General features: G+C 38.9%; 1 protein-coding gene across 1 annotated transcript in view; it reads right to left on the bottom strand.

The window, feature by feature from the left end:
- myo3b (myosin IIIB) overlaps nucleotides 1-17,475 on the bottom strand; it is an 87,617-nt gene that overhangs the window by 52,553 nt on the left and 17,589 nt on the right. The window contains exons 9-20 of the mRNA XM_042494661.1: nucleotides 12,304-12,369; nucleotides 7,820-7,975; nucleotides 5,079-5,163; nucleotides 4,873-4,989; nucleotides 3,917-4,021; nucleotides 3,542-3,625; nucleotides 3,201-3,403; nucleotides 3,029-3,127; nucleotides 2,814-2,928; nucleotides 1,899-2,025; nucleotides 1,139-1,349; nucleotides 187-334 (exon numbers count right to left, since the gene is read on the bottom strand). Coding sequence (XP_042350595.1) covers nucleotides 187-334; nucleotides 1,139-1,349; nucleotides 1,899-2,025; nucleotides 2,814-2,928; nucleotides 3,029-3,127; nucleotides 3,201-3,403; nucleotides 3,542-3,625; nucleotides 3,917-4,021; nucleotides 4,873-4,989; nucleotides 5,079-5,163; nucleotides 7,820-7,975; nucleotides 12,304-12,369 — 1,516 coding nt within the window. The remainder of the gene's footprint in view (nucleotides 1-186; nucleotides 335-1,138; nucleotides 1,350-1,898; nucleotides 2,026-2,813; nucleotides 2,929-3,028; nucleotides 3,128-3,200; nucleotides 3,404-3,541; nucleotides 3,626-3,916; nucleotides 4,022-4,872; nucleotides 4,990-5,078; nucleotides 5,164-7,819; nucleotides 7,976-12,303; nucleotides 12,370-17,475) is intronic.

Here is a 17,475-nt window from a genome sequence, read left to right as displayed (position 1 = left end):
AACTATGGCAAAAAGTTGCTTTTATCAAAGTTACCAACTGTATTTTTAACGTTAAGATGCCATTCGTGTGGTGCTAATTTGTTAGACAGACAAACCATTGTATATGTTGTTATATAATATGAATTAGCATGGTGTATTTGCACAGACAAACTTGATCAGTAACCTCTTACCGCATGCAAAACTCACCTGTTCAAGGGCGAATATGTGCTGGTTGAAGTAGAACTGGATCTGCTCGTTTGCGATGTTGATACACAATTGTTCAAACGAGTTCTTCTTGAAGTTTTCAAATCCAAAGATGTCCAGGATTCCCACATTCATCCCGCTCTCTGCGGCACTTCAAAGAAGGAAAAGGGGACAAACAAACGTATTATTCTGTGTTATGGAATGAGCAAATCCCCAGCAGGCATATTAATTGATAAAACTTTAATGATAATCCAAGTTCAACCCAAATACAGAGTCTGGTCTGGACGGCCTCGTAGTCTGATGAGAAATCATAAACATGAGCTTTCAAAAAGTCAGAGTCTCTTAAATGGTTTTATTTCAGCTTCTATTGATTTAACCTCGAGTCATTTTCAATATCTGCACAAACAATACTTATTTCTACAACACAGCATGAAGACTTAACACCCTGCATTTCATATTCAGCGCTTGGAGCTGCTACTTTTCATGATCAGTCATTACCCGCTGTATGTAGAGGTCACCTTTAGCCTGTGCTATCGGGTTGTTAATGGCAATAAGGAAACGGCAAAGATGACTGGGATGCAGACAGGAACTCTGGCTTTTGTACATCTCTGAGAGACGACTCCTTGACAGTCGACGCTCATATTTATGAAGGAATTCTTTTGGATCAATGAACAGCCTCTTTGCAGTCTCTCTGAAGTCTTTTTAATCATCTGAACATTATTTTCTCTGCACGCAACACATATCAAAAATTTATTAAAACTTTTTTTTGCTCTCCTTTTACTTGTCTTGTGCTTGCCCATTGATATTCTTCTGTGCATGTTTGCATCTACCTCTGCAGACTTCCATAAAGGTCATCAGGGCTTTGCAGAAACTCTGCGTGACCGCCCAAGATAATCGAAGAGGAGAGAGTAACAGTGGACGTCCACACAGATGTTCATCACCGGCACACACTCACCAGATATTCATGTCAGGCTGCAGCAGGGTGTTGATGCGGTTAACAATCCAGCTGAAGAGGCGCCCGTACAGCGCCTTGGACATGGCGTCTCGGACGTCGGCTGCTTTGTCCACAGTGTTGGTGCGGATGATTGTCTCGCCCCTGGTGACCACACACTGGGAGGTCAGTGCCTCCTGGAGTTCCTCAGGACCGATGCTGAGGAGCGACGCAGCTGAGGGAAAAGACGAGAGTGTTAATCAGTCTGATAATCAGGAGCTCGTCTGCTTTATCATTAGCATAAAAATAAGCCCCGGCAATCTCTTATTGTGGATGTCTTAGCTTCTTTACATTTTTTATGTAAATGAAAATGGTTCTGTGCTTTTGTATATATTATGGTTACAACTGCTTACAGAAAAAAAATTCCTCTTTTTCTGGGTAGCAAAATATGGTTGATTTATTGTTTATTTTGTGAAATGCACATAAAAGTGCCCACAAAGGGTTTTATGGCATCCAATATACTGTTGCCACAGTGAAACATGTTACAAAAAACTATTACAAAAAACATAAATCATTACACAAAATAAAAAAATATAACAGAGACCTGTAAAGACATTTCTCAAAAAAGATTCCCTTCATAATTATAGATAAAATAGCCTCCTTTTTTAAAAATCTCATCTAAATAACATTTCCTACTCAGGGAGACCATTAAACCTACCTGCTTTCTTTTGCTTAAAAGAAGAGTATCGCTGACTATTGCACCGCACATTGTATCATATCTCACCGTTCTCTAAGGCCTCTGAGTTAGGCACTTCACTCTTATCGGTCTGGTGTTGGGATGTGATGGAGGCAAATTCAATATTGCCGGTGTTTAAAATGCCTGAGAGGATTCTGTAAACAGAGTTGACCTCCTAAAAAAACAAAGAAAAGATAAAACTTTATAGCAATTAACTGATATTTGATCAAGTTCTCTAGATTTGATTGAGTATTAAAGGAATACTACAACAATCAATTACTCATCCTGTGTTACCTTGAGCTTGTCAGGAAACTGTTTTCCTGGCTTTCCTCAACGCTGAACAAAGAGTCCAAAATTGGAGAAATTTTTGATAAATTTAAGTCATTAACGACAGCAAAACTGCATTAAAGCATCTGTTTACAAACTCATACAGCTCAAGCAGTACAATACAAGTCTCATTTATCTTGTTGCTCAGTACTTCTCAAACAAATGCATCTAAAAATTTACTATTTAAAAAAACTTCTGTGTACAAGTGACAGCAAGTGCGTAAGTTTGAAGTCTGCTTGTGAATTCCACTGAGCAGAGTTCAAACTCATGTATTTGCCCAGGCATGCTACTCATCCACGCTTGAGGATGTTTATGCAGATGTGTTTTAAATAAAGTTCTAGCGATAGTGATTGGGAGGTACTGAAAATACAATACAAAAATAAAATACTTTAAAAATGCCACTTGGATTATACTGTATGAGTTATATGAGAGTTTGTAAACAAATGTTTTGATATAGTTTGACTGTTGTTACACATGGACCCCCTTTACTTCCATTTCATCAAGAATTTCTGTTGTTTCTGGATTCTTTGTTCACCGTTGAGGCATGCAAAAAAAGGTTTTCTTCATGATGTAACATTGGTTGAGTAATTGATATACAAATGGTCATTTTGTAGGTGAAGTATTCCTTAAAAGTACCTCTTCAGTGAAGCCGATGTTTCTGAAGCACTCCTGAATTGCGTCAAACTGTTCCGTGTACAGTTTGCTGGAGACGATGTCTTGCATGACTTTGCAGTGCTGGCTGTCAATGTACCTGCAGATGCACATTATGACCATCAGTGTTTGCGCTCCAACATGATAGGAAGGGACAGATGACAGGAAAATTATGAGCAAAGTCAAACTGCTGTGTTAACCTGGGAGGTGTCCTGTCTGGCAGCCTGTAAGTCTTCAGCTTGTCTTGGTGGTAAAGTCCAGCGTATATATAATAAAATATGTGGAAGTTCTTCTCCCCGCTGAAAGAAAGCAAATGGTCATAAGTGTGAAAAGGGGAACTATAGTCAGACCAAGCTTGAGCAGCTTACATACGTAGCCTGTTTGATGACCCTCGATTTCTCCAGCAGGTACTCTGATATCTTGGCCCCGATGACCGCTCCAGTGGGGGTGAATTTCATCTCCAGGTATTTGCCGAAGCGGCTGGAGTTGTCATTGATGGCTGTGCATGCGTTTCCAAAGGCCTCTACAAGAGGGTTCACCTGCAAGATCTTCTCACGCAGTGATCGATTGTTTGCCTGAGAGCAACGACATGTTTCTTTGATGAACTAGAACTATTATGTAACTTTGTATTATATGAATTGAGATTCTTGCAGCATTTAGCACAAGTAGGAACAAATTTTAAAAAAGAAAGGATTGCCACACTGTCACTATACCTTTCCCAAGAAGGTAAGATGCTGAACAATCAAATGAGCACTCTCTGTTTTCCCGGCACCGCTCTCCCCGCTGATTATGATACACTAAAACAAAAGGAATATCTAGTGACTAAATCTCAAGCTAGGAATATTTACATTATATTATAGTCTTTTCCCCTTATCACAGCAGGTATGAGTCTTGCAGAGAATGAAATCTCCTTTTCATGACAGACATAATTACTTCAAACTTTTGTCCAAAGGACAAATGCTAGATGAAACCGTAAATTTCTACAATATGCCTTCCATGCATTTTAAAACACTGTTTCATATAATTTTCATATAACTTTCTTTACAGATTTTCATCATCATTTCAAATGTTTTTTTCCTTAAGTGTACCTGGTCTTTGCAGAATGTCACCATGCCTCTGTATGCTGCATCTGCAGTGGCAAAGATGTGTGGAGGGTTGTCAGCCCGCTTCACACCGTGGTACAGCTTAGAGAACTAAGAGAAGGCACATGCAGACACAAGGAACAGTTATATCATTTTTAAAGACTTTTACAAACAGGAAAAAAAAATTGGTGATAGTCAAAGTCAAATCGAAGTCTACTTTATTGTCACTTCTGCCATATGTACAGGACACAGACGGGATTGAAATGCCATCTCTCCCGGACCCCTGGTGTAAACATGCAAGTACACAAACCAAAGAATAGAACTGTCGATGCATATGCTGATCAGATTTTAGAGGGTTAAAGATTCCAGATTTTTTTCTCTTATTATTGTTCAATTAAAAATGCGCCTTTTTTGAAATAAGTACATTCAACTGAAAACTAAAGAGTCAACAGCCATGCTGGCAGCTGTGTGAGACTGTGTTGTTTTCAGCCTAATGCTAAAGTCAGCAGGCTAACATGCCCACAACATGCTAACACGTTGATGTTTTGCAGGTATAATGTTTGTATTTTAGAAAAACTTTATTCCTGACCTTCTTCAGGGTCAACTTGAAACACTTCACAAACAGCACTTAAATACAGTAGGAAAAAAAGCAGGAGAGAACAGCCAATGGTGTATCGACAAAGGCAGAATCACTAACGTTAGAGGAATTGATCCTCTTGGGACCATAAATATTTGTACAAAATGTCATCATAATCTATTAAATAGTTGCTGAGATATTTCAGTTTGGACCAAAGTTGTGGACCAGCTGACAGACTGACATCGGCATCCCTACAGACATGCCACTAACATGGCTAAATAAAATATAAAACTAGAGTGGTTGTGCTGAAATTTCAAATCATTCATCATTTCCATTTTGATTGGGAAAGCACTGGGAACATTTGCACGACTGATCCATAACCAACCTGAGGAGAGTAGATACTGAGATTCTGGAAAGGATTGAGAGCGATGAGGATGTCACCAACGTACGTGTACACCTGCAGCTCATCATACCGCTTCTGAAGATGGCTGATTATTGTCTCCTGAGGAGAAAAAAAACACACACACAGCATCAAGAACAATGTGCACTGGATGGATCAATACATGATGAGATAAACATATTAAATCTTACCTCATCTAAGAACTCCAGGTTTACCAGATCATCATCGGGACAGCTCTCTATTATGAGGGTTTTACGAGTATTGATCCGCTCATGCCTGTATGAAGCCAAGGACATGATAATGCCTCAGAAAGCTGTAAAGTGACCACCAAATGAGAAACAGTAGTTTGAATGGCTGGATGTAAGACCCAGGCACTTCTAAGGTTTGTGTGAAGCCCTTAAAGCTCTCCCAGGGGACACATCTCCCATTATCACAGGCTGTGATTGCACTTCATCTGTGTTTTGACCTATCACTCTCCAATGAGCCCCAGTGGGCAGAGGTCAACACAGAGCCAGCTGCCTCCAGGGGACTGTGGAAATCCTCAGGGGACACCAGAGGATGTGTGAAAGAGAGCTGCGTCTGTGAGTGCCAACTGCTTTATGTGTCTGCATAAGTGGGTATACACAGAGGATGCACAGTAGACTCCAATGTACAGCTGAGAAGCAACCATTTCTATGACATTTAAAGGATATCATTGATGATATAAACACCAAAACCAACACTGCATTGATAATGTTTAATCAAAGAGCTCTATTGTTGTCAAAAACACACTAATGAGTCACACAGTTACAGCCTTAACGATGAACACTGTGATGTATTTTAAGTCAATACTGCATAAATCGTCTTGCTAGTGTCAATACCCACCAGGAATGGGCTCCTATATTAATAACTATTAACTGGTTTAAACTAGTGATTTACTTCATCTGGTTGCACCAATAAGGGGTGGTGATGGGAATCATCAGAAGCGCCCTGATATGACGATACTTAGCTCACAATACAATATTAATCCAGTTTTAAATGTTTTGTGATATGTTGAGCGTTGAGATAACCTACATTTTGCAATACATTATTTTTTATTGCAAAATGCTTTTATTTAAGTGAGGAGCTGAATACTTCCTTCACCACTGCTGTTTTGTCACTTTTGTTAGTGTATGTTTTAAAGATGTATGTCTTCAGTAGGAACAGATGGGCTTGGGTCTGAATTTCATAGAGTAGGGAGGTCAGAAAGTGATGAAAGCTGGACTAACAAATTGTTAATGTTTGTCTTTTCATTGAATTTGTTGACAATTAAGAAAACAAAAAAAACCCCCAGAAAAACAAGTCTTCTTTTAACGAATGCTATGAAAACGCATCTGTTACTTCTCAGTCCTCAAAACTAAAAAACAATTGAAAAATATAATTCACAAGATGTATCTATATTCTATTACAATAAATAATCAATCATAGCATGAATAAAAATATCCAGGCCCCAGGTTAGTAACTGTTTCCTCCTCTGCCTTTGTATTCATTTTCTATTCTGAATATAATGTAAATTCAACAGCACAGAAACGGAGTCACATGCTCGATATGTGGTCCCTCTAAAATGAAAACTCGTCATCGTGTCCCTTTGGAGAAGGACTTGAGACCTCTAGCCCTTACCTCTCTCCTGCTTTGAAGTAAATCACACGATTCCACCTACGGCAGCTACTTTTAAGTTCTCTATGTCTTTATTCTTATCTGGAGTCATTGTGTGCTGATCTGTGGCATGAGAGACTAAACCAGGCGAGCCCGGTTCTCGCCCTACAAGCTCCTAATCCCATTATCCACTTTCACTGTGGACAGGAATTCGGGATCAGGCTCAGGCACCGACTCTGCACACTCTCGGGAGTAAACAGAGCTGGCACAACATCAAGACTCTCAGTCAAGGGCAGGTTCAGCGAACTCCTTTATAATGAAGATTAAGCATTGCCAAAGTCAGTATTTCTCCAGTTAATAACGGGAGGCTTTCCGCACTGTCATTCGCTGCCATGAGAGTGTCTGGGCGAACTATTCATCATCACACATTTTAAGATAAAAGCTCTCCCTGTCTGTATACATTTATTCATTAAGGACCTTGTATAATAGCTGCTAATATGATCTGTAAAGAAAATGACCAGAATTATGTCATTTAAAAATGAGCAAAAAGAAGGCAGCACGGCTGAAATGTCACTTATTTTCTGAAGTAAATCAGTTTTAAACAGAATATTTACTCCATCGATGGTTTAATCACACGGGTGGGGAAGTACTTTGTACTAAGGACTCCCCATCAGATGGTTGCTACATCCAGCGGCCTAAATGGCATTTATTAATCTAAGGTTAGTCAGCACAATCACTCCCTCTGAATTAGTCACACTCCCCTAACTTCTCTTTAATCACACACTGTAATGTCCATTACTGGGGCTCATCATCATCGCTGAGTGTAAGAAGATGAGATCCTGCCCCCTGCTGGACACAAAGAGTATCACTGCCACTCAGTCTGCCGCAAAAAGCTTTGTCAGTGCAGTATATTATCTCTTCTGCAGTAACTGTTGTAGAAAATAAAACATATGAAAGTATGTAAATGTCATCATGAATAATTGTATGAATAATGATTCGTCCATGGTCATGTTTAGGTACTTTTGGAGGCCTTATGCAGGCATGTGAGGAGGCTCCAGGGTGTCTGAAGGTTAAAAAACTGAAAGACCTTGTAGATGTTTAGACTCCAATATTAGACACTGTTTCTTTAAGGTGTTGGTGTGTCTTTGTCCATGTTCATTCTTTACCAAGAGCTTCTCAGATCCAATTTATGTCATTACTAAACTCATATTTCTATATAAGATTAACCGTGGGTCATCAAATGTATTTTGTTATTCATAAAGATTAAGATTGACTAAGAGTACGAGTTTGTTAAGAATGTAAAATCAAAGGGACTTACTTGGTTTTAGTTTTGCAGCCCAGTTCTTGCTGCTCCTGGATGAGAGCTGATAACTGATTTTGGAGTGCCACGTCTTTGCCGTGGACCTGCTTGATGAAGGGATGCTCCAGGAGGTGGGTCACAGATGGACGTGCTTCAAAATCCTTTATCAGGCACCTGACAAATAACAAAAATAAAGGAAGCTCTTAATACTTTAAGACAGATGAAGCCTCCGATGTTATCTTTTTTACTATTTTTTCTTAAACGGCTATAGAGAAGCTGTGCCATCACCTGAACATTGTAGAAAGCTGGTTTGACACTGAGGACACTCACACCCAGCAGGGAGCTCCTCGCGTTTTTAAATCTGGGGTCACTAATCGGTCGTTCTCTGTTTGAGCACCACATGGTCACTGTCACCATGGCCCCCGAGTCCAAACAAGCCCTGCTATGGCACAGCAGCAAGTCCTATCTGTTATGTGCAGTGTTTGCCAATAGTTGAAGTCACTTTGTGAGAGCGGCCTCTGGCCACAATTCAGCATCAGTTAGCTGCTGATTCAAATGGTTGCAAAATATTGACTCTTTCAGGCACCACGCACCCAGGGACACAAAACTGGCTTTAATTTCTGACAGTTTTGATGTATTGTGAGGCGAAAACTAAAATTAAAAAGGCTGGAAATCTCCACCTGAACACAATAATGCATCCATCAACAAATCCACATTTGTACTCTTCAATCAGCTGAAGACTTAAAACGTTTGTGTGTGTGTGTGTGTGTGTGTGTGTGTGTGTGTGTGTGTGTGTGTGTGTGTGTGTGTGTGTGTGTGAGAGGAGGCAGAGGCGAGATAGGAGAAAAACACCAATCTAATTCCTTCCACCTAATCTACACTGGAATTCTGTTTCTTTTATCAGTTTGTTCGGCTCTGAAAGTTAATGCCATGAATTCATTAGCGTCAGGACATTAAGCAGAGGTTGCTGCTATTAGCAGAGCTGTGCTGCCGGGATGCTGAGCGGCAGGCCACTTTGTCACAGAAGTCAGCTCTGTGGCTGCACAAGTGCAGACACTGGTGATGGATTTATTATCCCAAAAAACACCCCCGCCCACCTTGGTTTCCCGCGCGCACACACACGGGCGCGTGCGCGACAAGGCTGAAAAGGCTTCACAAACAGCCTGCAAAGCTTGATAACATTGTCCAGCCTCCCCACACTGAACTCTGCTGGGCTTTGTTCAGGGAGATTATTTCTGATATGATACCACACAATCCATTAGCACAGATTACAGAGCTGCAATCCAAAAAGTATCCAATGAAAAATTGCAATTACACTTGTAAAAAATATAAAAACTAATATCATTACAATGTGTGTTGGCTGGTTTAAGGAGCAATAGGCCTTGACTCTGTCCCGACCAATCAATAACTCAGCTGACACAAAAAGAGCCAACAGGCCGTCGAGGCAGGTGGTCTGTTTGTTTTTTCAATTACTCCTTTTCAGTTAATGCATTTCAATGCAAGTCTACAACATAAATGTTAGCTGCAAACCACCCACACAAATAATTCTCCACACAAATTGAATTTTATTTTCTCATTATGGTTCACACTCACACACCTCTGCGCTATGGATATTAGGGTTGTATATTCTGAACGACCGTTACGAGCCACCCCTGACGTTATTAGCTTTGCACAGTGGAGGAAATGATAAGTTATCTGGGCCTCAGATAGAACTGATAACTCAGGTGAATTAGTTTGTTCCTCTGCGGCAGATTTACACAAATGAAAGTCAATGAACAGAAGGACAAGAGGGTTGATGGAATCTGCCTATAAAATATCAATTTCAATTCCCTCCATGTTAACATGTACATTTCTGCCTGCTGACAATGTACTCCAGCTAATGTTCAGCTGCTCCTGATAAAAAGTAAAAATAATTATCTCCATGTACGTTTTATCATTTGTCATGTTATGCACAATTTAATTGGTTTATGGCATTTTCAGTACCTGGTCATATAAATCACACCAGGAAAGTGATTTGAAGGTTATCATTTTAAGTCCTGTTTACAGCAGTAACAGCAGATTCAAATGTCTTATAGACAGCTTGTAAACATAAACTACTAAATAATATTAGGGGTCAAGAAAACCAGGCTGGCTGACAGCGTTGTCAATATTAGAGGTGAAAATCACTAGTTTGATATGATACGATATTATATCCATTATTTGGACTACATAACGATATTTGCTGATGTCACTGAGTCTGCCACGATCAGATCTGAGTACAATTAAATTCAGGGGCCTGCAATCGATATGAGCTGATATCAACAAATGTCCTCATTGTCTTTTTCTTGATTGCTTGTCATTATCTGCCTGGTGCTATGCCGCTAGCTCTGTTTGAATATTTAGGAAGGAGGTGAACTGAGACAGAAATGGTAACAGAAATGGTGTGGGAATCACCAGATATGACATTATCATGATTCTTAAGTCACGAGACAATATCATTGTGAGTTTAAATGTGTTGTGATGTGCTGAGTATTGTGATAACCTATATCGAAATATACTGAGATTTATTACTTTTTTTTTTCAACTGCAAACGATATCCCCAAAGTTAAACTTCTTCAATACCTGTTTTATCAAATAAAATAATTTTTTTTGTCTGTTCATCTCAATTAACTCATCTCGTGGGCAGAAAAGCCAATGTAACGATGTTTTCACTTTGCTCCAGTAATATTGCATCACTGATCACTGAAAGAACATGTTGATCTGGATCGATGTATCGTTACACCCTCAGTCAATATTGTATCAAACGCATTTTTATTTAACATATTTTGTGAAACCACATCACACATAATTGGCCGTGGTAATACTGGCATGTTTGTGTTAATTATAGGGACCAGGGGTGGAATGGAACTAAGTATATTTACTCATGTACTGTACTTATGTATATACTTCATATTCTTCAAGCACTTTACTTTTTACTCCACTACATCTCAGAGGAAAATATTGTACTTTTTACTTCAGTACATTTATCTGAAAACTTATTACTTTACATGACTTTACATAAAAAAACATGAGTGTATAAAATATGATGTTTGTTATAAATTAAACTACACAGTTAATACAAGTACAACTGAAATGATAAGTTGATTAATCAATTAGCTGATTGAGGTTTCATGTTTTGTCTTTTATAAAAATCTTTTTTAATAGTTTATGGGGTGTTTTTTTATTTTTCTTGAATTGAGTAGTCTAGCAATTATTTGTTTTAAAAAAAAGTCATTTTCTTTTCTACTTTGTCCCTTCTTTTTTTTAATAGTTTTGAATTTTTCTGTCTTTTTTTTTGCCTTTTCTGAACTGGGTACTTTGAGAACTATTTTAAGAAACACTCTGTCATTTTATTGTGATTTTTCCATAAATATTTGGCAATTATTTTAATAGAATTTTATAGAATAGAATTTTCTGAACTGGGCACTTTTACTTTTCATTCTTAAAGTACATTTTCCTGATTATACATTTACTTAAGTATTATTTTGAATGCAGGACTTCACAGTGTAGTATCAGTACTTTAACTTAAGTAAAGAAACTGAATTCTTCCTCCACCACTGGTAGGAACATAATGTATGTCATTGCTTACATGTAGGTGGATACACAAAAATGAATTTAAATGCAGCACATAGAGACAGACATGCTCATATTCCCACCTACGGGCAATTTAGAGTCTCCAAATAACCAAACCTGCATGTCTTTGGACTGCGAGAAGAAGTCAGAGAAAACCCACACTGGCGTGTGAGAAACGTGCACACTTTACACAGAAAGGCCCCCGCCGGCGAGTTCGACCCCGAAACAGTCTTGCTGTTAGGCAAAAGAACTAACCACAGTACCAGCATGCCACCTCAAGTAGAAGTTAATTATACTTTCGATATCCTGCCCCTGACACGTTTTTTGTAATTCTTTTTACTTTACTTTTATATTTACAGGCAGATAACTTAAAATTTCCTTCTGAACATACAGCGTTTTGAAAGATTGCATTACTGTTCATTAATAATTAATTAAATTTAAGGTAGTGGTTCCCCACTGGTCCAGCCATAGGGTCCAGACTTCTTCTTAGTCATTAGTTCAAGGGCCACACATTAAATCAATTAACACATATTCAATTTTGCTTCACAAAATGTAAACATGTTGGCTTAGTTCACAAAGAAATAAAACATACTGCAGGAATGAACAGAAACAGAACTTGAAAATAAAAACTCTATGCCGCAAATTCACTGTATTTCAAAATTTGATTAGTAGGTCCGTTCAGAATGGACCTGCCACTGATTTAAGGGAATTTAAGGGAATCTTCCCATAAAAGGTCTACGAATAAATAAACAGATTGATATAAATATTCACATTCTTTATTCTAACAAAATCTCAGTTGTCAAGAATAGGTTGAGCTCTTTTTGGACATTTAGTGGTACTGTGCGCCTTTCCAGAAAAATCTGGAAAACAACTGAGGACATAGGATAACAGGTTGGTGTAAGGACACTTACTGGCCGATGAAATGGCAAAAACTTCTGCACCACTGCTCTGGATTTCGTAATGTAGGGGACGGATTTCTGAAACAAAATCACACAAACAAAAGTCAGAACAACACAACAACCTGTGACTTCATTAAATGCACTCAAAAGACATCATGATTATCGCTGAGAATTAAAGACTTTTTGAGCTCATCTCCAGAGCTGGCTGACAAATGATCGCTGGCAGGCAGAGTGTGACCGTCAGACTCCTGTGAGAGTTTCTGGTCTGAGGACGAGCTGGTCGGGGTCCAGGTCTGTGGCAGCCACAGAAAAAGTGACAAATGATAACAGCTCCTCCGCTGTCTGGCAGCAAGCATCTGCCATTGGGAGCCTAAAGTTATGGGAGCTAGTTATACCTCTGTCAGCAGCATTTACGGAGGCCATCTATAATGAGGCTAACACTTTTCAAGTGCGCACAATGACAGGAGGCAGGTCTGTATGAGGAGCCAAGGCTGGACGGGCCTGAGTACAGTCATCTTCACAGGGAGCTGCGAGTCTGACAGCTGGAGGCTGAGCCTTTGTCACTGTCAGGAAAAACAGTGACAGATCTGCTGGAGACGATTATTAACCGTGTTAATTAGTTCGCACATATTGTTTTACAAAGCTGACAGACAGGTAGAATACGAAATCTCAAGCCTAAAAGGAAAAACTGCACAAATTCGGTTCATTTTGTTTATCACAAACATTAAACGACAACATACTTAACATCTTTTTTCCTCTTTTTCTGGAAGGGAGGAGAGGATGTTGGGGTACAAAATCTGTCATTTTCCGCAGCACTAAGTTAGTAGAGTCTTTGATAAGGATTCAGACAGGCAATCCTTTCCAAAGTGCAGATCAAAGCCAGTAACTGACTGCTTCAATGCAACCTCTAATATGAGCCTGAAGACACGTTCTCGCCTTGATGTGCTACCATACTGCTTATACATTAGAAAGTCAATATAGCAGCACACTGCTGATAACACTGTCAAGTGCGCTCATTGTGCTTAGCAAATTCAGGCAGTTTTTTCTTTCAGTATTTGTGAGAGTGCTGGCTCATATTGTAAACACAAGTGGCTTATTCAAATCTAGGTCCAGGCAGAGCGTGTACTGTCAGACGTTCCTCACAGTGGATTGAGGCAAAATCACAGAGGTGTCAACAGCGCTTGATGGCTGTAACTAAGCCATGAAGAAGACAAAAATCAGGCCAATGCAATATCTGAATACCTCATACAGCATTTACAATTCCTCTGTTTCCTATATGTAGTAAAATGTTGTTATTTTTCATTCAAGAAATTCTTCAGTTTGCCCTGTAAAGGTTTCGATTCATTATAATTATCATCAACGTATAAAAATCTGTGTCTTTGCCACTATACCTGACAACATGAAGGTGAAGGTGTTTAACCCTTTGTAAACTGAGTTACTTAGCTTGACTTCTTTCAAAAACAAGGGAGGAAGGCAATGAGTATCTTCACAAGAAATGACACCAAAAAACAGCAAGACTAACCATTTTGTTGGGGGGGTATTATATGTATATATATATATAATTTCCTGCAATTTTTGGGTCACTTGTTCCCATGTTTTTTTTCTTATTTTTTATGAAATCCAGCAAATTCACTCAGGTTTAAGGTTTAAGCAAAGTTAAGCGGGATAATTTTTAAAAGTAAGAGGCGTCCTTTCATAACCAGCTTGGTGGTGCACATAAGTTATACTTATGACATTTTGGGTGAGGCGAGCAGTGATGTACATAAAATCTTACCAATAACAAATTAATTTAAAACTGCACAAAAGATTAATTTACTAGTGGAAGATTCATGTATCCCCTTAGGTCCCTTTAAGTCTTTTTTTCAGTAAAATGAGGGCATTGGTGCCTTAAAGCAGAAACACAGTGGCCTTTATACATCCTTATCAGAGAATGACTACAAGGGTCCAAAATAAAGACTTATTCAGCAAATGGACCACCCGCTTAAAATTTCAGCTCATCCATCACCGGCGACAGAGCACCACCACTTCTTTGTGCATATATGCATGAACACACAGAACTATGGCTACATTTATCATGTCTTTGGCTGCCACATTGCCAAATGCTTCAGTCTTGGACACCACACAGAGCAGTAAAATAACATAATCAGAGACAGTGATGTCAAAGCCTTAACTCATGATTAGAAAATCATCCAACCAGCCAATGATCTCTTGTCTGGGGTCAAGACGGCACCAGTGTCTGATGATGTGAAATCTGTGACATCAAAGGTAGACTGAGAGCTGCTGGCGTGGCTGTAGAGTGCTAGTATTGTTGATGAATATAATATTCATGAACAGCAGTTTTTTGTCAGGAGATGGTTTGTAAATACATGTCAAACAAATACAAACTAAATAAAGCAATTATTATATATCTACATAGTTTAATGATGTATGGATTTAACATAGTCAACACACAGACCAGACACAACTTCACTCAAAAGTTGTTTTTTTCACCTCTTGAAAAGATTTTTTTCTGTGTTAGAAGCACCAGAAACTGCACTCATACTGCTCACTCTTGGCTGTTCTGCTCCACAGATTTTAACTCGGACTTTTTCCAAGAGGAGCTGCCTCCAACCAGTTCACTGGCCCGGATTTCTCTGCCTGAGTCTCCTTATTTGATTAGCCGTCTTTGTTGCGTCTGACAAGCCATCATTTACTTCTGTCTCGTTCGTTCTGGTCTTCGCTCAGACAGCTACACCTACTGTTAAATATGAGGCTAATATCTACAGGGATCTGGACGAATAAACACAACCTTGGACGTCTTTGCCGATCGCCTTTAACCTTTACAACAACATTTTACACACTCTGGTTTGACTTTACATGGACACTCTCGGCCTGAACAGCATAGAGAGCACCGCTGCAAGCAATTAACCTTCCTGCATATTAAATATCACAAACCTTCTTTGTCTTGAGTGTCTGTAATTAATTTTGCAGTTGATGATTTTACAACTTTGCCCTCTGACATGCTCCGTTACCTTCATTCATGGACATCACTTATCTGTCACTGTAACACACTCAGACACCTTTAGATATAACAGCAAACTCACAAAAGCCTTGGATTTAACCTAGAAATAAAACAACTGAAGCTATAAGAAATAGCAGAATCATCTACCTGAGATTTAAACATATGCATGGGTTGGCGGTATGTCACAGCTCATCAAGTATCTGATATTTCTGAAGCACAAACAGACCACGCACCAAGGTGACCCTAATTCATGGAGCTCATCAGCGTCCCCTCTGACAGATATCAGAGCTCCTCTTATCGTTTATAGCCTGCCGGAGCGAGAGGCATTTCCACCTGCGCAGGTTTCCCTTTGCACAAAATACATGGTGACATAATGGCTATCTGCTGCTAGCCCCTGCAGTCAAAGCGGTGATAGCACCGAGTGTTTAGCCATTAAATCTTTAGCCTGAAAGAGACTGTCCCATGAAGGTTTACAGAGGTTTTCTCATAAAAAAGAAAGACATGAGAGAAGAACAAACTGCATCATGGATAGGTCAAATCCTACCCCGCCACAGGGTTTTTCTTAGCAAGAATTAGAAAAATGAAACAAAAAAACTTGAAAATTACCCATAATCCATAATTATGTTAATTAAATCTAGTTTAGTCTTTGGAGATTTTTCACAAGCTTTTTTAAAGAAAATAATTTTCCATTAACATTTCTTACCAAGTTGCTCGCTGCCTCTTTCGCATGTTTATCCACGGAAGTTTAATGTAACAATTAATTTCAACCCACACACCAAAACTCCATGACTTTTTGGCAACTTTCAAAGATTCCATGACTTTCCTAGGCCTGGAAAATGAGACTGTGAAATTCCATGACTATTCCAGGTTTTCCATGGCTGTGACGCACCCTGTGTACTTTTGGACGCATTTGTAGGATGTATTGTCACATTATTCCTCTCTTAATTTAACTTTTATTCAATGAAAGATTATTGTAACAATTTCACTACACATCACAAAATTCTACGACTTTTCCAAAAACAATGTTTTTTTACTCGTTCCATGACTTTTCCAGGCCTGGAAAATGTGACTGTTAGATTCTGTGACTTTTTCCAGGGTTTTCAATAACCGTGGAGACTTTGTTAATGCCACTGAGAATTAAATTAAAGAAGAATTTAATACTAACCAAATTATGCAGACCAGGTCCCTTACTCCCTCGCTGGGCTTGTATGACTGGGTGTGTTGTCAGTGTTCAGGCAGCAGAGTACCTCAGCTTTCTGTGTACACTTAAATGTTGTTTTGCTGGTGACCCTGGTGCTGGTATCAGACATCAGGGCTTAACAGAAACAGGAAATGCCACAAAATCTTGATTAAATTGACTATTTTATTGAATTTTCACTTCCCTATGCCATCTAGAGTTACAGCGACACCCAGCTAGCAGAGTGCATCCTGTGCTCCGAGCATCCAGAAACAAAATACATGAATGTTGTTGATTCTGCTATCCTGATTTGAGTGATATTAATACAAGAGACATACAATATATATATTTTTTTAATAGATCTTGGATTACCAATTATTTTGAAATTTTGCCATATTTTTTTAAACATAATTCCTCCTCACGTCTCAGCATTTTTAAGATTTTTTGGCAGATTGCTTTAAGATATTTTTATACCAATTAAGGCCTTATTTTTAGATTAACTACTTCAATGCCTTCAAATACTTTTTTTAAGATCTTTGGCAACGACAGAGGGCTGACCACACACTGCTTAAACAGAAGAAAATGCATTACATGAATCACGACTGGGGTTCATTTTTCTTCGATGTAATCTAGTATAATATATCTTGTACACTTCTTGTTTACTATCTAGATGTGTTTCGGAGAGGATGGGTGAGATTAACTACATGACAGTGAACCCTTTAGAGCCTGAAAACATATTACTGAGTGCAACTGTAAAATATCAGAATGATGAAAATGCTTATTGCATGTTTTAGTGCTTGCATGGTTTCATAAAACATGTACTACCCAAGGACAATACTTGAGAGAGGGCTCCTCTGGTAATGGTTTCATGACATATTAAAAAAGAACGAGAACTTTGCAATGATCAAAACCTGTGAAGATGAATCTCTCTGATTTCATCATGAATCACTCTCATCGCCGCTAAAAGCCCAAAGGTGAAACACATTTCCCAATTTAGAAAGTAATT

Source organism: Plectropomus leopardus, chromosome 10, assembly GCF_008729295.1.
Source record: "Plectropomus leopardus isolate mb chromosome 10, YSFRI_Pleo_2.0, whole genome shotgun sequence".
NCBI classification, from domain to species: domain Eukaryota; kingdom Metazoa; phylum Chordata; class Actinopteri; order Perciformes; family Serranidae; genus Plectropomus; species Plectropomus leopardus.
The sequence above is the reverse complement of the archived record's forward strand: the minus strand, read 5'-3'. Positions and strand labels throughout refer to the sequence as shown.